Source organism: Acanthopagrus latus, chromosome 6 (assembly GCF_904848185.1).
Source record: "Acanthopagrus latus isolate v.2019 chromosome 6, fAcaLat1.1, whole genome shotgun sequence".
Classification (NCBI taxonomy): Eukaryota; Metazoa; Chordata; class Actinopteri; order Spariformes; family Sparidae; genus Acanthopagrus; species Acanthopagrus latus.
Genome location: NC_051044.1, coordinates 22,587,504 through 22,614,548, shown reverse-complemented (window position 1 = coordinate 22,614,548; position 27,045 = coordinate 22,587,504). Strand labels below are relative to the sequence as shown.

Here is a 27,045-nt window from a genome sequence, read left to right as displayed (position 1 = left end):
GCACACAAAAAAGCATTATTGGAAATGCATGGTGCATTATTGCATTATTCATGCTGGTGCCCCGTCACATGCAGCTTGTGCACTTTTTCATTTGGCTCGGTTCACTAACACAGCAGCTATGGCCAGAATACAACCCCCCGACCTGCTCAAAGTGAAATATTGATGGTACATCAGCTCAAGGCTCGACACTGTGACTGTTGCACCTTAATTTTGAAGTGAAATCACGCCACTTCCGGCATGCTCGCCCCGTCTCCCGTGTGTAACTTGACTCCGGGCCACCGCTGCTCGACCTGAGGCGGCCGGAGGGAGTGTCTGCTGGGTGTAAGAGCAGGCTGACGTCTCGCTGCTGTGAATGACTTGGGAGGAAAAAAGCCCTGTGACAACAGCTCAGTGGGCGAGACGGTCGCGGAAGAACTGAGGAAAAAATTTCTTTTGTAACTTCTTCCCGCTTCCTTCCTCTCCTCCTCCACCTGAATGACTGCGTGAAGAACAAAAGGTAAATATATTTGTTAAAAAAACTGTATTCTGCTCGCGAAACGTGAATACCACGGTGGGAAAGTGAATGAAGCTGATGTTGAGAGCAGGTGCGCCGTGTTTATTAACTGTTTCTGTAACGTTAATATTGCTGGTAACGTTACGTGACGTATCGAGTATCCGCGTACTTGTATCCTTTACTGTGTGAGACGTTCGCTGACATTCTAGCTTCAATTATAGTTGCGTTCAGTATGTCTCACTTCTTCCCTTTGTCCAGCTGCAGAGGACACACTGCTGGTTCAACGACTGGGGGTTCATCGTTGACGCGTGTATTAGTGACTTATTAACAACCCACCAACGAAACACTTACAGCTACTGAAACAAATAACATGCATTTCACAGTTTAATGTCGTTACGTCGCCGTTATTGGCTCCAAAAACTTCGTGGTTAGCTTATCACAGCATCCCCCTCAGAGCAGTAAAGGAATAATACGGTGGACAAGCGAAAGGCACCGTGCGTTGTTGTCCTTGGTAGGGCAACAGGCACTAAAGGCAAACAAAGATAAAGAAGCACAAACAAAAAAAATCCCTCTTGCTGAGTGCTGCCTCTGCAGAATGACTTCCACTCGGTCCTGCAGTCTATTAATGTGACCTAAATAAGCACCAGGCACCATCAATCAGCTGCAGCTTTATCTGCCAGACAGTGTTTGTTTCTGTGGAATTCAACTATTTGAGAAGGGGGATACAAACAGGACACATTTACTGAACATCACTGGGTGGTGCACACACGGCTTTGGATCCCATTGCACAATATCATGCACACCCCCAGAGGTGTTGTGCCGTCTGAGCAAATTCTGCAAGAGGGTGATTACAAAACGCAGGCACAGATACCTAAGTGGATCCAGAAGTGTTTATGGGGAAACCAGCTGTGGATTGATAGTGTGAGAGTGACACAGTGAGCGTTTTGCTGACACACAGAAACTGCGAGGCGTGGAGTTACCGGTTTGTGCAAAAGTCTTACAGGTCAAACCAGATGAAACAATGCTGCACACAATGGCCTGTGATATTTAGTGTGACAAATTTGGAAATGTTACTGTGGCCTTTTATCACAAGCTATCACAAAATTGGCCTGTGGGTTTTTTGGTGAGCACCGGCTGTGCTCATGTGACAGCACAGGCGTAGAAGAAGCATGTTTATGTTTCAAAGGTTTTGGTTGAGAGGGAGATCTGGTGGGATCGTGTACTCCCAGCAGACCTCACTGCTGATGTGTGTGATGACTCATCCCGCCTGCCTCAGTCTCTGACAACATGTCTTCATATCTGCACGTATTGATCCCTACTTTAGTGGTGTTTCACAAGAGCGGTTCTAAGATGTTATAACAGTGTGGTATCACACTTCATGCTATGTTATCTTTTAGTAACCTAATCACATTATGAGCATAGATGTTAAATTGCTGCGTGCACTTTGAGGTGATAATAAAGCTATCAAAGATCCACAGCTGAAGTTTTACCAAGTTTTACCCACCTACTTAGATTTCTAGTAGGTACAATCTTGAAAGGGATATGAGACTTATTTTGAAACAATAGAATGTAGTCCATGTTGTAGTAGCCCATGAAAAAAATGGTTTCTCCTTCAATGGGAGAAACAGTACAGAAACTATAGTTGTATGTGCGTGTTTTATTGACCGATCATGTGTTTGATTTCTCTCTGTTTGTTTGGACTGACTTTGAATCAAATTTCTGACATCTTCATAGCAAGACAATGAAAGCAATTCCAGTGACAGGTCGGTCTTGAGGGATAAACTGACATTTTCAACATGTTTTGTTTGTTTGTTTTTTTAAAGTAGATTGATTAGGAAGAAAACTATGTAGGAAAATGGAGGTGATCCAAGCAGGAAGTGTTTTCATAGTTTCTGGTGTTTATCTTTCCCTCTGTGCCCCGTAGAAGCAATGCACAGTCAGAAATCCAGTCTGATCAGGGCTCCAAACTAACCACTATCCACTGTAACTGGAGAACCAGCCCCGAAATTAGGAGCACTTCTTAAATCAATATGCACCATATGTACTTTTGTTTACTTTTCTTTTCACTGCATTACTTATAAATCCTGTGGTTACAAACAGATAATTTACAGAAATAACTGTGCTGTTTTATATTAAATGAAAAAGACACATGTCAAGAGCTATACACACAATACATGGCTTTCCCTTCTTCGCAGTATCTTAGACAAGTGAATTGTGTTGTGAGCCTTTCCTGTCAGAGACAGTAGGTCTGACTCTTTATCTGAACTGATCTTTTCCTTCAAAAAATGAATCGATAGTCAGTTTCGCAAAGTAACCAAAGGGCTGAGTGAGAGCAGACACAGGTAGATCAGACTCTGCGCTGAATTTTCCCCATCCAGTGTTGTTATGATGACGACAGCCTTGCGTTTGCTCTCCACTCTAGTCTGTCTTCATCACTCCTCTCTCTCCCTCTTTCTCACACATACACACACACCCCCAATAATTCTTGCTCCCTCCTTGTGTTTCACATGAAATACGATGAAAAAAACAATGCAAAACAAAAGATGTTGCACTTTAATTACTGTATACATTTTTGCAGCCAAATTCCCCCAAGATATTCTCAGTGCTGCTCTTGTTTTAGAGCCTTATCAGGTCTTCTTAGAAACGACTTAACAAGCTGCATCTGAATACGTCCCCTTTTCTTTCAGTGACACAGTTATGGAGAGCTCCGTTGAGGCCTCCCAGACTGGTGGCATCACAAAACCCAAGCCAGCTCCGGCCACCAAACCTCGGCTCACTCCGAAGCCCTTTTCTCCACAGAAGAACACCACCATTCGCTCCATCCGGGCTCCAAAGACGGTCACTGTTACCTCCAAGACTACAGCACAGCAGAGTGGAAAGTCTGATGCCCCGGTCGTCCCAAGACCAACTTTTCCCACCCCTGCTCAGAAACCCACAACCTCTGATTCCAAACCCAGCTCTGTCAGTGCGCTCACCAAAGATCAACCAAAAATAACCAAGGAAAGCAAAGCAAGTCCACATGGAGAAGAAATTCTTGATCCTAGTGCAGGAAAACCTGAGTCTAGTGTAGGAGAACCTGCGTCTGGTGTGGAAAAACTTGAGTCTAGTGCAGGAGAACCTGAGTCTAGCTCAGAAAAACCTGTTTTCAGTGTGGAAACATCAGATCCAGCCCAACAACCTGCTTCACCCAAAAAGACACCTGAGTCTGAGCTGATCAAGACAGAAAATGACATCCCAACAAACCACAAAGCATCCACAGGTAGTGTGCCTAACTCAGAACAGGAAGATGGAATAAAGAAAGAGGATGAAACTCAGACATCTGTTACCCGAAAGCCTGAAGAACTAGGGAGTGATGTTTCCTCTACAGCTAATCCAATGCATCGACGGGACAGCACTAGGAACCGCCTGTCTGCTGAGCTGACCTCGAAGTTTGAGTCAGGTGGTTTATCTCTCCCCCCCCAGCCAAATATTACCATCTCTAAAACGAACACCAAAGATGATGCAAACAAGGCAGAGCCTTCAGTTCCAGAGCAGAACCAGGCAACATCGAACAGCACAAGTGATGAAGGTGGACTGCCAGAGGATTATGGCGGAGGAGGCAGTATAAAACGCAGAATCAGTCGTCTGTTTGACTCGTCATCGAGGCCAGAGGTCACATCCAAGAAAGAGGAGCCTGAACTGATAAACGGCACAGGAGGGGTGAAGGCGAGAATCAAGAACTGGGCCGCGGAAATTAACTCTGTGGGTCCAAAGACTGAGAAGAGGCCACAGGTTGTACCCGAACCTAAGAGCCCTAAGAGGTGAGTGAGCCTTTTTTCACTCATTCTGTTTGTGTTTGGTGATGGGTAATGACATGAAGAGAAGGAGAAAAGATGTCCTCTTGCAAGTACAGTCAAGCAATATTATTTCTAGGTCAATGGCACATATTGACTTGCTGTGATTGGCAAGAGTTGTACTTTCATTTCAGATTCATCTCTTGTGATCCGAAGTCTTTTCACATCCACACTAGATGCTTTTAATGTCAACTCTTCTGCTTAATAAAATAAGAAGTACTCCCTTGGTAAAATTGGCACTCCATTTGTCAAGTAGAGAATTCACACTGCAGAGTGGATAGGTGCTTTATGTGTCTCTCTTTGTCTTAGTTTCCTTTGAACAAGGAAGATTTCTCCACTGTCTTCCACTGCCAGTTTCTGTGAAACAATCAGATGGATGCAAATTTAAGAACTGCTGGCAGGATCTTTTGAGCGTCACCCGCACTGTCTTCTGTTCCTTTGTGTCTCCTTATTTACTGTTTTCATTGTGGTTTGCGATAATGAATAACATTGCTTGAGATTTCAAGATTGAGGCCAGATTTATGTCCTCAAATAACACATTTTACATAAGGGTGCGAGTCAGGCCACAATTTGTTTGTGTTGTGATGCAAACAAAAAAACCTCACTTTTGAAGTGAGTTTGCCCAATCAACAATTTCAATAGGAAACTGGTCCCTAAAGAAGAAATAGTCCCTAAGCAAACATTCAACAGTGTGTGCTGTAGATTTCCCAGGGTGACGAAGACATTCTTTTGTAATTATTTAAATAGTAGAAATGCATTTCTCAAAACCTTGCAAGCAAATCCAAATAACCCGAATTTCCAGGTACAACCACAAGTGTATAAATACGCGTCACAATTTCAGGAGGCCAAAATTATGTCTTCAAGTTGCTTCTAGCCAACATTCCAAAATCGAAAATACTCTTCGTTTACCATCGTAAAGACTTTGTTCATCATCAAAGTTGACTGACTGATTAATTGACTAGTGGCAGCTCTTTTAGCAGTAATAAGCTAATTCACTTTTTGAGAGCTAGATGAGAAGATTAGTACTAGTCTCATGTTTGTATGGTGTGATCAAATGTGTGATCTGTTGATCTGTCGACAGGTTGTTTAAAAACAAGCAGGATTATCAAACTTGCGCGTTCTTCTCTTCACAGCTTCGAGCCAGCAACGCCTTCAACAGCAGCAGCAGCAGCAGAGAAAACGCCCAAAACGCCACCTGTTGAATCTCCTGCAGCTGAGACATCATCCAGTCAGACAGGAGATCTTCCTTCAAAGGTTGCCCCTGCTGAAAAACCCACAGAGGCCCCTGTGGAAACACCTAAAGATGCTGTTGTTGAAGATAAGTCATCGGAAAGTCCAAAAGGGACATCAGGAGAGCAAATGCAGAACAAATCAACAGAGGGTGACGTCCAGCTACGCAGCCACAGCCCATCTAAGAGCCACACTGCCACGGAAGAAGGCGACGCAGCTGTAAGTGAAAGTGCTCCTCTAAAGAGGAACAACGTCAAGCGCCGATCTGTTCGCTTTGGTGTCGTGGAGAGAGATGACGGTGGTCCTCCATTGATCCTGGGCTCACCGTCTGATTCCAGCGAAGATGAGGAAAAAGAAGCTTCTGAGGCTGAAGCAGAGGAGGACATCCCTGTTTCAGTGCCTGTCTTCAAAAGAATAGAAGCTCTTCAGAAGAAGGACATTGAGGCGCAACAGCAAGAAGCAGAACGACAGAAACACCTGGAGTTTGAAAGAAAAAGAAGAGCAGAGGAGATTGAACAGGCGAGACTGAAGTTAGAAGAGGAGCGCAAACAGATGGAAGAAGACGAAGAAAGGGAGAAAGCAAAGGCAAGGAAGAGGGAAGAAGAGAAAAGGGAAAGAGAGAGGCTTAAGGGAGAGGAAATGGAGAGACAGAGGAAGGAGGAGTATGAGAGAGAAAGGCTAAGGGAAGAGGAGAGGGAAAGGCAAAGGCTGAGAGAAGAGGAGATGGAGAGGGAAAGACAGATGGAACTGATTTTGGAGAGACAAAGAGAAGATGAAAGGGAGAGGGCAAAACAGAAGGAGGAGAGCCTGAAACACAAGCAGGAGGAGAGTGAGCGTGAGAGATTGGAGGAGGAGAAGAGGACAGAGGAGAGGCTGAGGGAGGAAAGAGAAAGACAGAGGCCAAGAGAGGAGGACAAGAGAACGGTTGATGAACACAATGAGCACATACTGGAGGGAAAACTGAGAGAGGAGGAAATGAATAAAGAGAAAGAAAGAGAGGAGGAGTGGGAAAAAGCATGGATTAACAAGACAGAGCGATTGGGAGGAGAAGAAGAACAGAGGGAGAGAGAGAAAGAGTTGGAGTTGAGGTGGCAGAGAAAGATAGAGGAGGATAGGGAGAGGGCGAGACAGAAAGAGGAGATTCTTAGACAGGAGAGAGAGAAAGAAAGATTAAGACAGGAAGCGGAGGAGGTAGAGAGGCAAAGGAAGCTGAAAGAGCAGCAAGAAAAAGAAGAGGAGATGGAGAGAAGGCGGCAAATAGAACTTGAGAGAGAGAGAGAGGAGGAGAGACGGGAAGAGGAGAGGAGGAGACAGGTGGAGCAAGAAAGATTGAGAGAGGAGGCGGAGGAGAGAGAGAGGCAAAAGAAGCTGAAAGAGCAGCAAGAAAAAGAAGAGGAGATGGAGAGAAGGCGGCAAATTGAGATGGAGAGACAGAGAGAGGAGGAGAAACGGGAAGAGGAGAGAAGGAGACAGGTGGAGCAAGAAAGACTGAGGCAGGAGGCAGACGAGAGAGAGAGGCAAAGGAAGCTGAAAGAGCAGCAAGAAAAGGAAGAAGAGTTGGAGAAACTGAGGCAGCGAGAAATGGAAAGACAGAGAGAGGAGGAGAGACAGGAAGAGGAGAGGAGGAGACAGATGGAGCAAGAAAGATTGAGGGAGGAGGCGGAGGAAAGAGAGAGGCAGAAAAGGCTGAAAGAGCAGCAAGAACAGGAAGAAGAGATAGAGAGAAGGCGGCAAATAGAAATGGAGAGACAGAAAGAGGAGGAGAGGAGGGAAGAGGAAAGGAGGAGACAGATGGAGCGAGAAAGATTGAGGGAGGAGGCGGAGGAGAGAGAGAGGCAGAGGAGGCTGAAAGAGCAGCAAGAAAAGGAAGAAGAGTTAGAGAGATTGAGGCAAATGGAAATTGAGAGACAGACAAAGGCGGAAAGAAGGGAAGAGGAGAGGAGGAGACAGATTGAGACAGAGAGAGTGCAGGAGCTAGAAAGAAAACTGGAACTGGAAAGAAAGCGAGTGCAAGATCTGGAAGAAAAACTGAGGATGGAGGAAGAAAGAAGGGATGGGACGACCAACAGGGAAGGAGGGAGCGCGGTGGGCAAGACAGAGCCAAATGTAATCAGATTTGACTCAGAAGATGTGCCACAATCATCTCTTCCCCCCTCAGCAATCACTTCCAAACCCACACAGAGTCAGATGGAAGTTGCTTACGATGACTTCTCTGTCAGAAAGCCTGTGATCGAGGTGGATTTTGATGATTTTTCGGTCAAGCCAAGGAGATGGGGCTCAAAGGCGAAAGCAGACACCAACGCTGTCGTCCACAGTCGGGCTGCTGACCCCGTGGAGGAAGAGCAAGTAGAACCGCTGGTGCCCCTGGATGTGAGCCATCTAGAAAGTAAAGTGCCAGAGCTGGTGGAAAGACCTGCCAGCCCAGAGCCTTTTGTCGCCAAGGAAAGTCTGGAGGAAGAGGAGGAGGAGCAGAGGCCAGAGGAGGAGCAGCTCATCTCCATGGAGGTGGATGAAGAGGAGAGGGAGACAGAGGAGGAGACACAGAGAGATGAAGTCAGAGAAGATGACAAGGAGGTAAATGCATCTTGATTTGTTGAGGGTTTTTTTGTTTCGGACACTAGGGCGGCAACCAATGATTAAGTTCATAACCAAGCGATTAGTCATTTACTCTATAAAATGCCCAAAGTGACGTCTTTAAATTGCTGCTTTTTTCCAACCAACTGCCCAAAACCCCAAACTCTTCATTTATTCATCATAAATTACAAAGAAATGCAGCAAATCCTTACATGTAAGAAGCTGGAACCAGCAAAGTTTTTTTGGTTGCACCTATAGTGCAGCACCAGCACATTTATATGAAAGGGTTAATTGTTGAATTAGGGCGAGGTTTAGAACAGAGACAGGAGTGTACATGTAAATGTGTTTTTTTCTCCATTGAATCATATCAGCCACACACACCTCACCTGCACCAACACATTGTCTCTCCTGTAGCACGAGGAAAAAAATCTTGTTATACTTGCTTCAGCCTGATTCAGTCACGGATTACGAACTTGTGTGTCCGCGCGTGTGTGTGTGTGTGTGTGTGTGTGTGTGTGTGTGTGTGTGCATGTGTAGGTGTAACACTGAACAATGAAACAAGCATTGCCCGAAAATCTACATCGACTAGCCATGTAGCGCCAGTTGTTTCTGCCTCTTCTCACAGGGCAAGTTTATTTCTTAGAATAAAACAAAACATGAGCAGAAGTGTTAGAGAAAGTGTTGACTTAGGAGGTGTGACGATAAAAAGACAGAGCTGTGAATGTGTGCTCTCAAATTAACGCCCCTGAAGAAGATATGTCAGGGATGAGAAAAAGCTACGACTGAGTTTCTTGTCCATGTTGCACAAATGTTTCGACTGCATGTGTAGTCCAGTACTATCAGTCAATTTACTCAATTTACTCACAGGTCCTAATTCATTTTCTGAACGTTAACAGTACATCAAATGGTGTTAACTCTGTGTGGTGGTGTCTGAACAAATATGTGGTTAGGACAGTAAGAAATCTAACAGGAAGTGAGGTTATGACTTCCTATGCAGCCGTCCCACGGCTGTCTGTTTCACTTTCCCTTTGTTCTAATTTGTGCAAAAAGAAAACATTTATTAAATCAAAGACAATTTAAAAGATTACAACATGGCATGGACATATGAGGAATTGGTGGACTATTTTTCATGGGCATCTTGGATGGATTATCTGCAGAGGCTATGGGTGAGTCTTTGTGTGCTCTGTGGTTTTGCAGCAATTGGCACCTCTGTGAGGGTTCCACCCTGTCTGTGTTTTAGATTTATTTTTTGGTGCGGTACTGGAATAAGTTGAGCCTCTGCCATTGCTACAGCTTACCACTCGGATAGTTAGCTGCCGTGGCCACAATTCACTGAACTAATGAAAGCAGCCTTCAATACACCACATGTTGCGTTTAAATCCTGTTTGTAATAGAGCAGTTCAGATTTGAGACCAAGCTCCCACAGATTGAATATGCTGATGATTTGTAAGGGGTTTTGGTCAAATGTTTGATTCCAGTCTGTCGTTAAGTCAAGTGTAATACTTGGATTTGTATCTGATGTCTGCATCAATGTGTGATGATGTACATTGTTTTGTCAGGTGCTTTCCGGTATAGTGAGGGTTAGACGAGGAAAGTGCTTAGCTTAGCATAATGCCAGAAAGGATGGAACAGCTAGCATGATTATAGTAGAAGAGGTTACAAAAAAATCAGCCTACCTCTAATGCTTGCTCATTAGTGTATCATATCTAATTTAGAAAGTTCCAATCTGGCTGTTTGCCACCAGCAGCTTCACAGAGAATAAGTATAATCCTCAAAATCTCAAACTATTCCTTTAAATCATCAGATTAGGCCTGTTTGTTTAGATCGCCTTCATAATGTTATATATATATATATATATATATATATATATATATATATATATATATATATATATATATGTATATATATGTATAAATATGTATGTATATATATTATTTATTTTTTTTTTTTTAACTTAAACCATTTCCATAGTGTCTGTTTCTAATTTTATTGTATTTTTTCATTTGGTCAAAGTCTTTAGCCGATTTATGAACATTAAAACTTAGTTGTTAAGAAATGGCCAGGAGCTCAAGGCTTCTTTCATTAGTGGAGAAAATATTCTTCAGTAGAGTCTGTAAAGATGTGAGTCTGCATTTCACACAAGAAGCTGGACGTGTTAACTTTTTAGCGCCGCTTCTAACACAAAGTTTATTTTTTGCTTCAGTTGATTCACATTCAAAGGCCCATTTAAGGTGTAGTACAGCTGCAGTCAACAAACCGTGTGAGAACAAACTCCTGGGTGGACCCACAGATAAACGTCATCAGTCCTCCCTGCAAGAACTAGTCCTAATCAGCTGGGAGTGGAATAGTCAGCTAATACTACTGGGAAAGTCACCTTAGCAGTGTTAGCCTTGTCATATTGTAGTTAACATACAATGAAGATTACAGCCAAGCAATACTTTTTTAAAAAAAGCCTACACAATTTAAACTGCATGTAGTTTAAATAAGAACTGAGAAGGACTGGGAAATGTCCTCGCATTTTATTTTGAAAAGAGACAAGGCAGCAAAAACAAACAGTTCTAAGCAGAGAGTGAGTAATTGATGAACAGCTGACAGCACAGTGCCAGTCGAGACACATCGGGTCAGCACCTGTTTGAACATGCAACATTTCTGCAGACTTAAAAACACTGAACTCTGGAGCCCTGAAATCTATGAATCTCTGTGTGAGTCTTTGGACACTGTGTCTCTGTTTGCCGTCTGCATGTTTCTGCAAACAAGCCAACCCAACAACAAAACCATTGAACCTCTGTACGGTAGCTGTGTACGTTGCTGCTGTAAGGCCTCGGATATTGAAGCCCTGCTAGCCAGGATCATGTGAGTACAGCTCTGTTTTCACCACTGAGAGGCGCTGTTGCTCTTAAAAAAAACTACACTTCCTTATTCTGCATCACCGGAACCAACAAGTTTATCTCATGTAGGGCACCTTGCACTGTTAATATCTCCAAAAAAAACACCAAAACGTATAGTTTGATAAATAGCATGCACCCTGTCTGTGCTGCAAGAAAACCTGAACAGCAAACACACGATTGTGTGTCAGAATAAAAGCTTTTATTTCTAACAGAGCAGAATGAGGAAAATGTTTACTGGGCAAACACAAGCTGTGCAGCCAACCGTGCTACCCTCATTCAGGCTGATGACTCAAAGACAGACAGTCAGATGGACGGGTGGATCTTAGGTGCTATGTGGTCAGCATGTCCACTTTTGGATCTGGTCAGCAGGGCAGCGTGTCAGAATGACCATACATGGTGCCCCTCTATCCGTCTCTGTCTCTCTACTCAGTCTCTCCACCCCGTTTTGAGAGAGCCCATCACCCCCCTACACACACAAACACACTTTGTGGCACACATACACACAAAAGAAGGATGGGCTACAGAACAGATTAGAAAGTTGTCCATTCTTTCAGTCATCCAGTGCTCCCTGTTGCTCAAACTTTCCCTCAACTTTCCCCCAAACTCTTCCTGTTTTCTGCTCTGCTTCTCTCACAAAGACCTGCTTCATTCAGTCACCTGCATTTACCTACGGGAAGAGAGCAGCGGAGGGAGGTACAGAAAGCACCTTGGCCCAACCTGCCGCACCTTCCTTCCCGCGGGGATTTTCCACATCCGAGCACAGACCTCTGCTTTGTTTTGACGTTTGACTGAAATCACTCAGGTCTGGAGGAGATAAAGGAGTGATCTACCTCCCTGTACCTGGCTTTGGATGTTTGTGGCACATATTTCCCACGCCACTTTTCCTTTTTTTTTTTTCTTCCCTGAATGGAAAATGGAGTGGCGATGCGAGCGGGGACGTAGGTGCACAAGCAAATAGGAGGCTTGACTGCTGCAGAACAAGTCTCAGCAAAAGAAAGACAGAGGGTGCGCATGAGAAGAGGTAATCGTTAGAATTGTTGTGTGCAGGACAAAAAGCTTCTTTGTTATTTTTTCCTCTTTTTTGAACATTCTGTTTTTTGTCAGTGTCTTTTAAATGGATGATGAAGTGATAAGGGGAAAGTCTTTCTTTGGGACGCTGCCGTGTCGGATGTCACATCCATCATAGTGAGTGCTGCAGTGGAACAGTGTTGTCACAGTGCAAACACATGGCTGGTCAGACTATTTACTTCTTTACTGAAAGCAAATAATAAGCTGTTCCAGGAAGCTTGTGTGACCTGAACCATAAAAATATGGAGAGAGAGAATGGATCCTGCTCAAATGAACGATGGACTATATCTGGTTTTGTATGACGTCAGAAACCTTTTTACGGAAGACACTTTGTATGCTTTCTGCCTCCTGAAAGCAAGGTCACAGACACAGCTCTTTGGCTCGCCCACGAAATCCCTTCATCTCTAACAAAGCTGAACCTCAGCTTCTCTTAAGGGACCAGCTGTGTGAACTTCTCAACCATGCAATACTTTGGAGGAAAGCTGTCAGCTGCCCAGCTGCAGGTGTCGGGCTGGGTGGGCAGCGTGCGGCGCTCCTTGCAAGGGGCTCTGGAGATGATGTGGGGCGCAGCGGAAGAGAAGCAGGAGGAGGAAGAAGAGGAAGAGGAAGAAGTTGGAGATGGAGATGGAGGAGGAAGGTTCCAGAGAGCCATGTCACCGTTGCGGAGCTTCGCCAGACGTAGCAGGAGGTCCCTGCGTCGCTTCTCCAACAGGAGTCGGCATACTGTGCAGAGGAGAGCAAGTCAAAGCTGCTCTGTAAGAGCTGATTGTAACCCAGAAGATGCTAATGAATGCTCTGAGCTTATGACATCCAGGTCACCTCTCCTGAATAGAGTTTTTAATGACTTTCATATTTCACATGCAGGGCCTTTAAAAGGTTAGGCCAGCTCATTGGTTCAATTATAAATGAATATAGCAGCTTTTAGAGCTACCTCAGGGTTTAGCTGCTCTTTACAGTTTGCAACAAAGCTCCATGTATCCCAAGTAACTCATTTCCTAGTCCAACATTTCCACACCCATGTAGATAACATGCAAATGTGAAGAAAGGGAGTGCAGCCAGCATCGGCAGTCTGTTTCAGGAAGGACACAGTTATCTGATAAAGTTGTCCAAATGTAGTGTTTTATCAGTGCACACTCATGCCCTTTCCCTCCGTGTCAGTGGTGTGTGTCAGAGATAAAGCAGAGGGCTACAACAAAGTGTGACACAGTAAGACAGAGTTTACCCAATTATGGTGGCTTATGTCCCTGTCTTCTGTATCTGTGTCTGCCTTTTGTTCTACAGGAAGTATACTCCCGCAAACAGCACGATAGCAGATACATATTGCAGATTTTGTTTATTTGCTGTGTATCTTATCATTACCTGCTTTGAAGATAAACCACATTGCATTACATTGTTGAGACATATGCACACTGCAGTCTGTCTCTGTAGTTTTGAGGTGTTTACTGTGGCTCCTGCCTGCATGTGAGTGTGAGAGTGTGTGTGTGTGTGTGTGTCTGTGTAGACATTGGTGTGTGTGCACACAAGACACACAGGCCCTGTTTGCTGTTTCCACATATAATTTGATGATCCATCACTTCCCTTTATTAGAGGTTATGCTTTGTTGACAGTCTTCATCCATTATTCTAGATTACAGTCTGAGTTATTTGTTCCCGTAGCATCTTTAGGATGTTATCCCCTCCACCACACGGTAAACAAGCTCTCTTACACATTCCATCGGCCGTGCCAAAAATGTGATGCAGGTAAACTATAATAAAGCAGACTCTGTTTTGACTTGCACACCCTCCAACCTCCCGAGCATACTGTTCTGGTACGTTCACACACACACACACACACACACACACACACACACACACACACACACACACACACACACACACACAGGTTTATTGCAGTTTTCATGTGTAGGTTTCAGTATCTAATAATATCTGGATCTTATGTCTTGACTCATAGAGGTTATTGATGAATTTCTAGTTGTACAGCATTCCTAAATGTTTAGTTATTAGGAAGGAATCTAATAGTATGCCTCGAGAGAGTTTCTATGTTTGTTACTCTGAATCTCTCTGTGCACATGTAGATTAAAGCTGCACTAACATACATTTTTACATTTAACATTTTAGGACAGGTGACGTTGATGATGATTTGATGATTTGAGATTGTGGATTTGAAGGCATCCGCAATCAGTTTTTCAGGAATCGTAGGGATTGTGGACTAGCAGATCTGTGTTGCATGAACATACCAATCGAGTGATGTAGCCAACTTCATGGCTGTGATTAGTGAACGAATGCTTCACGTGATAAAAACAGCTGTAAGGCCATTTTGTGTTATAATGGTACACATGGAAAGGTTCATAGGATATTTCAAGTCTAAATATTGTCTATAGGGCATTCTCAAAATGAAAAAAAAAAACAAAAAACGATAGCAGATCATGAATGATGATTGCCATTAAATAGATTCTGATATTAGTTGTTGGCCAGATCTCCCACCTCTAGAAAAATGGCTCAGATGAATACGTATAATGTAAGATGTAGGACCCAAAGTAACAAACTCACAGACAGTTGTCAGCTCTCCTCATCTTTGTAAGACATTTTAGCATCTTTCTGCTCTTTGTTTTGGTTGTGAGACACTCAACTTTACTGTTTTGCTTCAGTCTCACACTCATCAACTTTGTTTCCTGCCACAGCAGATTGATCTTTTTTGCAAAAGAGCTCTGCACCAGTTTCACTTGCCACACAGATACCATTAGCTGGTGAACATAGTGGTGCATTTAGTTGCCGAAAAGCCAAATAAGTAAGTGGCAGCAAGAACACAGCTGAATGATGAAGTTAAATTTGTCAGCCATCCAACAGAACTCTGAATGAATGCTAATGTTGCTCTCTATCGACTGCAAGATGTGCAATATAGCAGCTGTTTGCAACATTCACTTAATATGCTGATAAGATGTCAGTGTTGTCCTCTGCTTTATCCAGGTGGTCAAAAATAGATTTTTACTGCTTTAAAAGTTTGTCTAAAAACTAATCACCTCATGCTGATGGAAAGTTGGGTTAATTTTTCGTAGTCCACAAAACATTTCTGGAGCCAGTGAAATCAAAGGTCACGTTTACCCCATCTGCTTCAGTTGTCTAGGAGAGCAGCTGCGTGGGGTGAGTAGATAATGAATTAATTTTCATTTCATTCCAGCAGTCTTGAAATTAAGTTGGTATAGTCATCTTTTGCATGTCTGAAAAATAGATGAACAAGAAAAGTGGATTGCCCATTTTATTTAAAAATCTGAAAATGACACTGAGATACACTTGAACATTTTCTTACAGTACTCCTGCCAAAAAGGACAATTATTAGAAAATGAATTTACTGTCTTAAATCACTTGAAGCTTTTTTGAGGAATTTGGAACCTGTTGACTGTGACTCAGCTACAACAGACTCTGTTTTTCTCTGCAGCTGAACAGTCTGTGGTTGTAGGAAAATCACTAGAAGCCTATTCATTCCTGCTGTGATGTGGCCAGATAACAGGCATTGTGCAAATGAAGCTGAGTCCTGAGTAATAAATGGATTTGCGAGATGAAATGTGTGTGGAATGATACGGACGCCAGGGGTGTTTACTCGAGAGTTGTTTTGTATCCAGGTGACAATATCAGCAAACGCAACATTGGGATGTGCCCCGAGACAAGTGAGCTTAAAGGAATGTTTGTGAGGAAGTGCCCTGCTTTTGTGTGCAACCTGTGTGTGTGCATGTGTGCAACCATGCATTCCAGCATGTGGGCGTGACAGCATGAGCGTGTTTGGTGTGTCAGTGTCTAGGCATATAGGGGTATAAGCCCGCGTGTGTGCGTGCATACACATGCTCATGGTGTTTATTGAGGACAGCCCAGCCTCTGTGACCGGCTCATTAAAAGATGCATGCTTGGCTGGTCCTCAATCCTCTCTTCCTCTGTAGTTAGTGATCCTGGCTCAGCACACAGTCCATTTTCTCACTGCAGCAGAGCCACAATGTGAAGTTCTAATGTGCAGATTTAGAGATCAAAAGAACATTCATATTATATTAATTTCTGGTGATAAAACAGTTACGCAAACAGAGGGATAAGTAGAGTGGGATCGGTGGATATCTGCAAATGCTCAACGTGAAATCTGGGTTGATTTCAGCAAGTTGTGATCCACATATTCAAATGTTTTCTTTATGTTTTCTTGTTCAATTCCCCATTGAATGCATTATCTGTCCTTCTGTCCCTCAGGCCCCGGTTAACAGCTACTCCACAAACGGTGAAGACAAAGACACTGATGCTTTGATAGACACTGAGCCAGACCACCAGAATGAGGCCGATGAAGAGACACCTGAAACTGACAGGTAGGAAAAAGGTTTCACTGTCACAGTTCAAAGACAAAAGGAGCCAAGAGCAGAGTTGCCAGATTGGTCTGATGCTTTCCTGCCAGATGATAACTAAAATTTGTCAAAATGAAACTGATTAAATACTATTTATAATAAACAATACACATGAATCTATTAACAGGAGCAACAGTACTGTGGTTCATCACAACTTTTCGATATGACATAATAATTAAACAACAACTAACAAGTGTTAGAAGGCTACGCCATTCATTGCAACTATAAACCTATTTTCCACTTCTGCTCTCCACCTTGAAAAAGAAGAAAAACAAAGGGACAGCTCAGGTAACAAAAATATAGTTACAGGCCTTGACAGTAGCCTGAAGTCCACACACATACACACACACATACACATAAAGTTGGAGAGAATGAGCAAGAGTAAGTGAGAAGAAGAAAGTAAAGCGAATTTTGTTGTGATGTAAGTATAGAGGTTTCCGTCAGAATGAAAATACGGATTTGCAAAAACTCCACAGCTCGTGTGTGTTTGTAAGTAGTGGGTGGTTGTTAATGATGGTTACTTATGTTTCCTCTCTGCAGAATATATAAAACAATGTCTTATCAGAGTTATGCTGAGTGACTGGATTTGTTCACATAACTCATATATGCAATAAATGAGGACAAAAAACAACTAATATGGCAACGCTGGATGTAAAAAAATCTGAGGAAACAAACATCGAACAGTCAAGAACTAAGGGGCAAGGCTGGGCAGAATCCTTAATAAGCAGGGTTAAAAACTAGATGAGCAAAAAAATCAATTATAATAATCATAAGGCAATAATCAGAGCACTGGAAAGCTAAAGCCATTGTCAGACTTTGGGAACTTTAGTCTGATTTAATCCCTATTTGCCTGTCCAAACAACCAGAGGAGAAATCTGGTCAGATCTTGGCCTAGATTATCTGGAAATGTGAATGATTGCATCATTACTTTCTGAGTGGGACCAGAAAAGCCAACTAGAGGGACATCCCTGGGCAGCTAATGGAGTTGCCAAACAACAATATACATTCTAGCCCATCGGGCTAATGCTAGCATACTAATGTTGACAAATGTTAAAATCTACAGTTAAAATCTCATCTCTAGTTCTCGCTGAAGAAATGACAATTCATGTTGAGCGCATCTTCTCAAACATTTTGTCATCCAGACTGTGTAGCTCTCTGCTTTTGTTTTCATTACATTACAACAGGTTTTCGCGCCAGTCTCCATTTGTTTACTTTAGTCTCCCACTGAGATCACATGCGGTGATGCAGTGCTTGCTCTGGCACAACAAAGTTGATATCCTCTAGTGTTGGATGTACCAATATTTCCTAATCTTGCGGTATATGCATTTTGAGATTTGACAGAAGCACATATGTAAAGATTCTCCATATGTGCGTGATGCAACCTGATTTCAAAATTGTCTTGGATTTCAATGATAAGTGGAGAGGACGAGTAGGTGAGGTTGGATTGTTGGGGCCTGAAATGACAGCTGGCTTATGCTGCATTCCAGTCAAAGTCAGAGGTCGGAATTTCCCAGTTGAAATTCCCAGCTTCCGAGTGTCCCAGGTGCATGACAGCAGAAGTAAATAACATTGCTGAACTGTGACAGATCGATTTTTCTTTGACAAGTATACACATAACTGAGCCCTTAGCAGTGCAGCCTCCTTGCACATATAAATAGAACATATGAGGGAAAGCAATACCTGAGGTAAAATACATTTTTACATTTTATTTTAACTCACTTTTATACCTGAACACATACCTTAATGCTCCACTCACCAGCCTAATGTAAAGACCTTTGAGTGCACACACATCCTGCACCCTCCCCATGGGGGCTGCTACCACTGTGTGATGTCAGACAGCTGCTCCATCATGGAGTCAGGGTAGATGGATTTGCCCCGAGTTTACAAATAGGCACTCCTGTCCTAGGACGCGACATTAGAACATGTATGAGCAAAACAACCAACCAGAATACATGAATGATGAATGAGCAGACTTACTGCCAACTGCCGTTGGTGTTATTTCCTCCACCTACACTGATGGAGACCTACAGGACCGAACAGGTTTAAAGGTGCGGCTTCATTTCACATTGAGGTGATTTGATTCAAACTGAGCGCATCTGCAAATTGAAGCCCTATAGCTATTTAACATACAGTCTTAGAGTAAGTAGCCTGAAGGTGCAGATTGGAGGGCCTGGTTTAGTTTTGGTGTCTTATCTTATTGTGTGTCAGTGGAGCAAGTAGTGTCACTAATGATAACCTGGTGTTGTTGCTTGCTGTTTTTCTGTTTTTTTGCGAGTTTGAATTGGACTTTGCAAAGACAAAATTTTAGATCCAACCAAACGACACATGCAACTTGGAATTTGTGTGTTTTAAACAAATACAATCTGACTGTACAAACAAGGCGTAGCTCCACAATAAACTGTGATATCAAGTACTTTGAAGCTTCCTGTGCCCCCTTGTGGATAGTAAAGCACAATGCAGTACCCAGAGTGGATCTTTGTGAGATTGGATTAGAAAAAGAAATTTAAAAAAACATCTAAACACAAGTTTTTCATTTTCATTTCAGTAAGTGTTTACAGATGATTTTAAATTTCTGTCTCTCGCTTCAGTCCAGAGCCCTTCCCTGACCAAGATACTGAAGTCTCCACTGAAGATGGTGATACCACTGATTCCCCCAGAGAAGCTGAACCAGCTCCATTCCCTGAGGTAAGCCATTCTTTCTTTCTAATCCTCCCACTATTGTGAATCGTGACATGTCACTTCTGTATCATTGACCACAATCATTACTACATTTAATGTAGTTTGGTTGTATTTGTCATAGCTTCCTGGTAAAATATGCTCCTCTGCACATGTAAATCCACGTGTAAGGTGATGATCTTCTATCTCAAGTGTGTGTTTCTGTCTACAGAGCTCTGCTCCTCTCCTCGATACCAGCGCACAGAGATCGAAGGCCGATCTTGGTAAGAGGCGAAGTCGATCACGTCCATCACGCTCACTCCGTTCAGGTTCGTCTCAGAAGAAAAGCCCAGATTGGAGATCATGTGACACTACAGGTTAGGACTGCATCTATGTTTTTTAATCTACACGTCTCCATCAAAGACTGTCTGTAAATTTTGATCTGCTGCATGTTCTGGTTACTGATCATGTTTAACTGTTTGTTTAAAGAAGAAAAGGAGGCGTTATCCAAGCAAAAGGAGTCAGACTCTGAGGAGGACCAGCCGAAACAGAAGGTAGTCTGTTCTCCTCCTCCTCCCACCTCCCAGAGAGTACCCATTTTTCCTGGTATGAACCCTTCAGCCTTAATTGTAAGTGCTCTCAGAGTTCTAGTTTCTATAATTTATTACGTGAAAGAAATGGGTGGTATTCAAAAAAAATAAAATGTACTTAACTTGCTTCCTCAGGCTCAGATAAAAAGGAGAACAGGTGGAGGAGGGACCAGAGGAGGAGAGGAACCAGAGGAAGGCAAGCAAAAAGAGGAGAAGGAAAGTCAAAATGAGGAAGTAGCACCGTCTCCCTCACAGTTGTCCCGCTCTCCCCGTGTTCCCGCTCATCTTGCTGGAGCTGCACTTGTGCTGCCACCCATAGGTGGCAAGGATGGAGGGTAAGAAAAATGCATAACAGCTCCCTTCAAAAGAATATGAGAACTATAGTAATGATGAGACAAATACTGCATTTAAAATATGACACTCCTCTGATCTGTGAATCTGTGTCCAGTGCCGTCTCATCTCCCGCTTGGCTGAAAGAACTGAAGTCTAAGAAGCGTCTGAGTCAATATGACAATGAGGCTTAGCTGAAGACAGGTGAGTGACATGGATGAGGTGGTAATTAAAATAAATAAGGTGATAAATAAAATAATCTCCATAATGAGCCAGTGAGTTGAAATCCTTGTTCTGTTTGAAGTGCTTGTCATTCAGTTTTCAGAACAGGTTACTTAGTGATATTCAGAAAATGTTTTTTTTATGTGTAAAGAGTAATTGTCTGCTGATGTACTGTATGAGGAAAAACTGCCAGAGAAGGCGGAATATCTTGTTTAAGACTGAATAAGATGAAATGTATGCTGCTGCAACTGTACTTTTGGTGTCTTGGCACTTCATGTGCATGTCACAGAAATAAAAACACTCTAATTCATCAATTATGAATTTTCACTAAACTTGATTTGAAAAAAGAGAGTTCTCATGTTTCTTTATGATAGGTTTATATTTATGAATAGGGGTGAAACGTCTGTTGTTATCATAGATTTTCTTCCTCAGTTATTTGTTTCCACTCACTGTAAGGAACTGTTTCTTGGATCAACAACCGTCGTTTTCCTTTTTCTCTTTTATTCATTAAATATTAAGTTAAAAATAAAGACGCAAAGTTTTGCTTTTTCATTTTGCTTGTTTATATGAAAAATATGCATAAAATATACATGAAATATTTATTATTTTCCAAAAGAATCTTTTAAGCACAGCGCTACAGAGAAGAGCTATCATAGCCTGTGCATTGCTTGTGACATTTGCCTTACACCTTCAATTGCTGCAGGAGTGATGGCATTAAAAGGCTCATTTTCCTGTGACTTATATGCAGTGCAGCTGAATAGGTTTTGGAAAAGCTTAACTATCTCACAGGGCTATCAGGAAGACTCATGTTACTGAATGCTGACTGATAGAAGAGACAGAAACAGGAAGTTGGCCAAAACGCCTCAAAAATGTCTCTTATCAGGATCAAAACTGTGCAGAAAGTAAAAACATCTTCATTGCACATGAATGAAGGTGACTTGGCTTCCAACTCTTTCAGCTTGTAGCTTTATTTTGGTATAACCTTTACGCACTACTAAGTGTCATAGACATGTCAATATAACAGGGTTGTGGAGTTGAGTGCCACTTGGGCTGCCCATGCTAAAAAGAAATGCTCTTGTGTGAGTGTAGAGTACTCGCAGTGAAAACTATCAAACACATGATGTGATAAATGTTGAATGTATTACATAAAGTCAATGAAACTTTTCTTTTTTTCCTTTTAGGAGACACAGCACTGATGGTGTTCAGCAAGAATCAACCCATCTCAGCTGCTGCTGACAAACACATTGCCATGATTGCTCCATTTTGAACTCTGAGTGCCTTATTTTGGACCTCTAATGAGGTACGCAGGAGGGGAAATGAGACTTTTCCTGCACGCAGAGGCCATCAAGAACTTTTGTATCTTGTAAATGAAATGTGTTGCCAAGGCTGAGTGCCAAGACTGTGATGTTTTGATGCCAAGTACATGTTTTATCTTTAGTTGTACGGAGGCTGAATGGAGGGGAGACACCCTTGTGTAATTTAAAGCAAAGCCATCAACTGTCTTATTGTTTGAATGTGCCTGTCATATACTGAGAGGGACTGATGACACTAGGCCTTCAGCAGGGTACCCACACACACAAACACACAGGTATGTACAGAAAATATTGACTATATATAATTGATCGCACCTTGTTTGTATTCAGGTGAAATGTACAAAATGCCTTTTTATATTTTCTTTCTAATCACAGACTGTCTCAAGTACACCTTTAAGCACTTTAAGACGATTTATAACAAATTACCGTCTATACAGTTCGTCCAAGTAATAGGATCATTGACTACCCAACTGTATTAACATGGTCAGGGGATTTTTTCTTTTTGTTACACAGTGAATGTCTGACATCTCTTTAAAGCAACATTATGTAACTTTTTCCCCTCAAATTAACAACTTCAAAATCATGTTGACGGTGCAGTGCCCTGTAACAGGGTGAATATTGTCTCTGTCTCAGCGACCCCCCCCCATCTGTTTCTGCACTATGTAATTTTAGTGAGAGTGTAGGATTACAGCGTTAAGTACACGTTTACGTCAACATACAAGTTTTCAACACATACATTTGTCATGCCATAATGAGTAAAAACACTCATTACACTTATAGGCAGCACCCGCATTACGTTTAACAAATTGTTTGAGAGATTGCTGGTATTTACAACAGTGGCGTTGCACTCAGAAACTGTGGGGGGTGCCAAAGTGCACATAATGGCAGTATCTGCATACTGTTGCTTTAAAGTCACCTTCCATGAAACTTAATGATGCACATCCTAAATTGAATAAAACTGGCCAATAGTGAACTGGGGTGAACTTTTGGGCATGCTGTAACAATCAATTTCAAGAGAAAAAAAATGGAACCCAGTAATAATGATAATAATAACCATTCATCTGCTCTAGATTCTCTTCTGTGCCTTTTTCATTGTCTTCAATGCTGTAATCATGTATGATCAACCTACTGTATGATAAGAGGAAATTGAGGGAAATTTATTAAAAGCTTTTCTATGAACTCTAATTGATTGTGTGTGTTTTCCTAATGGTAAACCTGAACCCCATAATGCAAAAAGTGGGCAGCACTAGAACACAACTGGTGCATGTAATTATGAGCATATAAGGTGAAGTTTAAGACACAACTTGGAATATTAATAACATCGTCTCGTTCACGCTTTATAAGCAACCACGTTTGGCTGCAGCTGTTTGGATGCTGGAAGAGGAGAAAGGTAAAGAAACAGGTAGAGGACAGGAAGCTGGAGAGCAAGATAGCTGGGTGGGGCCAATACTGCTGAGTGAGACTGATCTCTGTTCATTCTCTTGGCAGGCAGTCAGTGCGTGTGCCCACTATAGGATCATGGTCAGGATGGCAGCATGGGCAGAGCTGGGCAGCGTTTGCCAGTGTGCCAGGGACAGAGGGGCAAGCCTATTGAGAAGCAGTGTGATGGACACAATGGGTGCGACAGACTTGCTGCATCAACAGGCTTTTTGCTGCTGTGGCCAGAAATAAACCATAAATACCCCCACTGGCCTCAACCGACCGCTCGCCAGGCCTCCACACCCACACACACCCTCATACTGAGACAGACAGGGGAGAGAGAAAAGAAAGAGAAAAGACGGAGAGCGTGGCTTGTACGTGGTGCAGTGAAGCACAAGCCATCCAGGTAAAAACAAAAGATGAAGATCGTCCCTCTCTCTGACGGGCCTTCCTCTTGTACTCTCTCCCTGTCCCCTCTTCTATCTGCATCCAAGTGCTCGCTTCTTAAGTGGCATTTTGTGCATTATTCCTGCGTTATTCTTACATATAGAATTGACAGGATTTGAGTGACAAACAAGTAAAAGTCTGCAGATGTTTTGCTGATATATTAGATTTGTGAACAAAGATTATAACCAAGCAGTAGAAAAGAAGACATTTTTATCCTACCAGTGAGCCAATTTAAAATGTTTCTTTCAGATAGTTAAAAATCTCTCGGGTGTTGTCAATAATGCCACTGAACAAAGTAACTGCTGTGCTTTGTAGAGAGAAAATGACAGAGCAGCAGGGAAACCCAGACCAACTGCCTGCAGAGAAGGGCCAAGGAGGGGCTGGAGCCACATATAAGGTACCCAACTGAAGAAGCGTATGAGTGTGTTGAAATAAGTCAGAAATGGAATGAACTGTGATTCTTTGCAATGGCGGAGACCAAACGTCATCCAGCTCTCCACCTGTCTTGCAGTTGGCAGTTTTTGAGTACGAGAACTTCCGGGGAAAGAAGGTGGAGTTGTCTGGTGAATGTAAAGATGCGTTTGAGAAGACACAGAGAATCGGCTCAGTCATTGTGGAGTCTGGCCCGTGAGTAATCCCTTTGTTTTTTGTTTTTGTTTTTTTTAACTGCTCTGCATCGTTTCTTCAAGTTGTTTGACCTTGTTTTCGTTTGTGTGTGATGCCTTTTCTCTGTGTGCCCTCAGATGGGTGGGGTTTGAGCGTCCAGGCTATGCAGGAGAGCAGTTTGTGTTGGAGAAAGGGGAGTATCCTCGGTGGAGCACCTGGACCAACTGCCAGAGTTTCTACAGCCTCTGCTCATTCAGGCCTCTGAAAGTGGTCAGTATAACCGGTGCAACATTCAGTGATGGAAGAAATACTTAGGTCCAGAACTCAAGTAGAAGTATTTAAACCACACTGTGAAAATACTCCACTACCAGAGAAAGTCCTGCATTTAAAACTTGTATGCAAGTATTATCAGCAAAATGTACTTAGAGTACTTATAATGTAGACTGAATACTATGATATTATACTTTATATCACTAAATCATTATTATTCACACATTGTTTATGTTGCGTTTTACTGCTGTGGATGTTTATAGTTGAGCATTTTAAGTTCTTTATATACTGTTGGGTAGTTTGATCCACCAAAGTGCAAATAGCATTTTGTAAGATTGTACTGTGTGTGTGTGTGTGTGTGTGTGTGTGTGTGGCGTCACCGTCATGTGAGCAGCGGGTATCTTTCAGGTTTTCCTTGTGACGATGCGTTATTTGACCCAATCCAAGAGGTTTTTTTTTCTCGCAGTTTATAAATCTATAAGTAGGAAAATTTTCCCAATCCATAAAGAAATACTTGGTCCTTTAGTTCATCACATTCAAAATCAATACATTTGGAGAACGACGGTTTTCACTGGACAGGAATCTGAAAAGTAACTCAAGCTGTCAGACGAATGTTGCAGTGAAAAGTATAATATTAGTCCTTTAATGCAGTGTAGTATAAAGTAACATAAATTGGAAATTCTTAAGTTAGCTACAAGTACAGTTCAGTTTTAACTGAATAACAGTACTTGAGTAAATGTACTTTTTACTACTTTTTACTTAACTACTGTTAACATTAGCAGGGGTAAGTTACTGTCATGCTCAGATCTGTTGTTTGTCCCTGCAGGACAGCGCCGATCATAAACTCCACCTGTTTGAGAACGCAGGCTATGAAGGTAGAAAGATGGAGATTGTCGACGATGATGTCCCCAGTCTGTGGGCTTATGGTTTCCAAGACCGTGTGGCCAGTGCTAAGGTTATCAATGGAACGTAAGCTGCAACCTCCCCAGTGATTTTGTTTTTTAAAGAAGAATTCTTATTCTTACTGTGTCATTATTAAGTCCCAGAAAGTATGTACACTACTTTTTCTCTCCCCTCTGAAGGTGGGTGGGATATATGTATCCAGGCTACAGAGGGCGCCAGTATGTGTTTGAGCAGGGAGAATTCAAGCACTGGAACGACTGGGGAGCCACTGCACCTCAGATCCAGTCCGTCCGACGTGTGCGGGACATGCAGTGGCACAAGAGAGGGTGCTATATTGTTCCAGCCCCTGCCCCTGCCCCAGCCCCTGCCCCAGCCCCTGCCCCAGCCCCTGCCCCCACACCTCCCAATCCCACTCCCACTCCCAATCCTAATCCAAATCCCAATCCAAACCCTACTCCCAACCCTAATCCTGCTCCTAACCCCAAATCTCAAACTCAACCCCAGGCTTAAACCCAACACCTCCAGCACGTCCTACACCAACAGGGGCAAGCTGAAGGCAGCTTGCCAGTCCCTGATCGCTCCACTATGCCCCCTGTTAGCCTAGAATATCTGACTAAGCAAGTTCGGAAAACTGACAACAATGAAACATGTAAATCTGTTGGAAATAAAGGTTTTGGTCCTGATTTTGGTTATGTGTAAATTATTGCATGTGCATAAGGAAATATTAGGGATATGCGTTGTTGAGAGTATTCTTAAGTTTGCAAGGTGGTTTATGAGGCTAATAAGGAGTAATGGTGATAGTTTAGACTGAGATACAGCATCAAAAAGATTGCGGTAATTATGGTTAAAGGGGCACTCCTTTCTAGGCATAATGGTCAGTTTAGGAACAGTACAAAAATTGTAGGACTGGGAAGGGCTCTGAATTTGCTATTTAGTGTCATCTGAAAAGGGAGGTCCTATGTTAGATCTTGGCCGCAAATGTTTTGATAAATTCATCTTAAAGTGGATTTGCATTACAGTGTTGACTGACGGCAGTTCCAACATGGCATCATCAGTTATGGGACACTTTAGTTTGTTCATAATCCTTTTTCTGAAAGATCTATGCTGTACATTTTTTTTGAGCTGGTTCAGTTTAATCAAAGTTCCCCTACTGCTTTAAAATTGTGTTAACTGAACCTTGTCTGAATAATTGGGCTGAATGCACAAGGTCAACACACTTGACATATTAAGTTGAATCAACAACTTCCATAGATTGGTTCAAAACATTTTAGAAGAGAGTGAAAAAAGCCCCCAGAGATATTCAATCAGTACTTACTAATAAGATCTGCTCAAATTATGTTTTTCAAAACAGACATCAGCTGCCTGTTTGATGCTGATGTGGAAAAATAAAGCTCCGACACAGATGGAATTGATCTTCTGCGTTCAAAACACACCTTCATGAACCATACTCAGCTGTGGGCACATGCAAAATAAACCTTTGGATGTAACTACTTGATCTCTTTAATAGATGGTAAATCTTGTAAGGGGAGGCTGAAGTAAAACAGACTACCTCCCCTGATCTCCCAAAAAACGCTACAAAGACTACTGAAAATTAGAAATTACAATACTTCTCCCCTTTTTTCAACTACAATATAAAATTGGTCAGAGAAGGTATTTAAAATTATTAGCAGCTATGTGTGCAATATTATTAGTATTTTTTAAATATTACTGTATGATACTTATTGGGTCATCACAGCGTATGATGTCAAACATCAAAAATACCTTTCTTCTGTGAGAGGGTCTTTCATTCTTGAGGTAGGCAACAGGGACAGCGCTGGGTGACAAATCAG

General features: G+C 42.5%; 3 protein-coding genes across 6 annotated transcripts; all 3 read left to right on the top strand.

Moving 5' to 3' along the window:
- The first annotated feature begins 245 nt into the window (after window positions 1-245).
- Window positions 246-7,276, top strand: LOC119020674 (trichohyalin-like). Its single transcript, XM_037100171.1, has 4 exons — window positions 246-496; window positions 3,181-4,293; window positions 5,460-6,845; window positions 7,264-7,276. Exons 2-4 carry the CDS (start codon window positions 3,191-3,193, stop codon window positions 7,274-7,276), a joined length of 2,502 nt encoding a protein of 833 aa, XP_036956066.1. The 5' UTR covers window positions 246-496; window positions 3,181-3,190.
- Window positions 7,269-22,756, top strand: LOC119021089 (uncharacterized protein KIAA1671-like). 3 transcript variants are annotated; one of them, XM_037101077.1, is made up of 8 exons: window positions 7,269-8,130; window positions 16,313-16,425; window positions 19,050-19,146; window positions 19,349-19,493; window positions 19,609-19,745; window positions 19,842-20,041; window positions 20,155-20,240; window positions 21,440-22,756. In XM_037101077.1, exons 1-7 carry the CDS (start codon window positions 7,297-7,299, stop codon window positions 20,228-20,230), a joined length of 1,602 nt encoding a protein of 533 aa, XP_036956972.1. In that variant the 5' UTR covers window positions 7,269-7,296; the 3' UTR covers window positions 20,231-20,240; window positions 21,440-22,756. The 3 variants fall into 3 exon arrangements, with proteins under 3 accessions (XP_036956972.1, XP_036956971.1, XP_036956973.1); XM_037101076.1 differs by having other exon boundaries at window positions 7,273-8,130; window positions 19,606-19,745; XM_037101078.1 differs by lacking the exon at window positions 7,269-8,130 and adding an exon at window positions 11,521-12,841 and having other exon boundaries at window positions 19,606-19,745.
- Window positions 22,757-22,828: 72 nt separating this feature from the next.
- On the top strand, window positions 22,829-26,367 carry LOC119021090 (beta-crystallin B3-like). Of its 2 annotated transcripts, none has more exons than XM_037101080.1 (7): window positions 22,829-22,961; window positions 23,060-23,396; window positions 23,753-23,834; window positions 23,949-24,064; window positions 24,181-24,313; window positions 25,140-25,282; window positions 25,396-26,367. In XM_037101080.1, exons 2-7 carry the CDS (start codon window positions 23,107-23,109, stop codon window positions 25,724-25,726), a joined length of 1,095 nt encoding a protein of 364 aa, XP_036956975.1. In that variant the 5' UTR covers window positions 22,829-22,961; window positions 23,060-23,106; the 3' UTR covers window positions 25,727-26,367. The 2 variants fall into 2 exon arrangements, with proteins under 2 accessions (XP_036956975.1, XP_036956974.1); XM_037101079.1 differs by having other exon boundaries at window positions 22,829-22,973.
- Window positions 26,368-27,045: the final 678 nt, after the last annotated feature.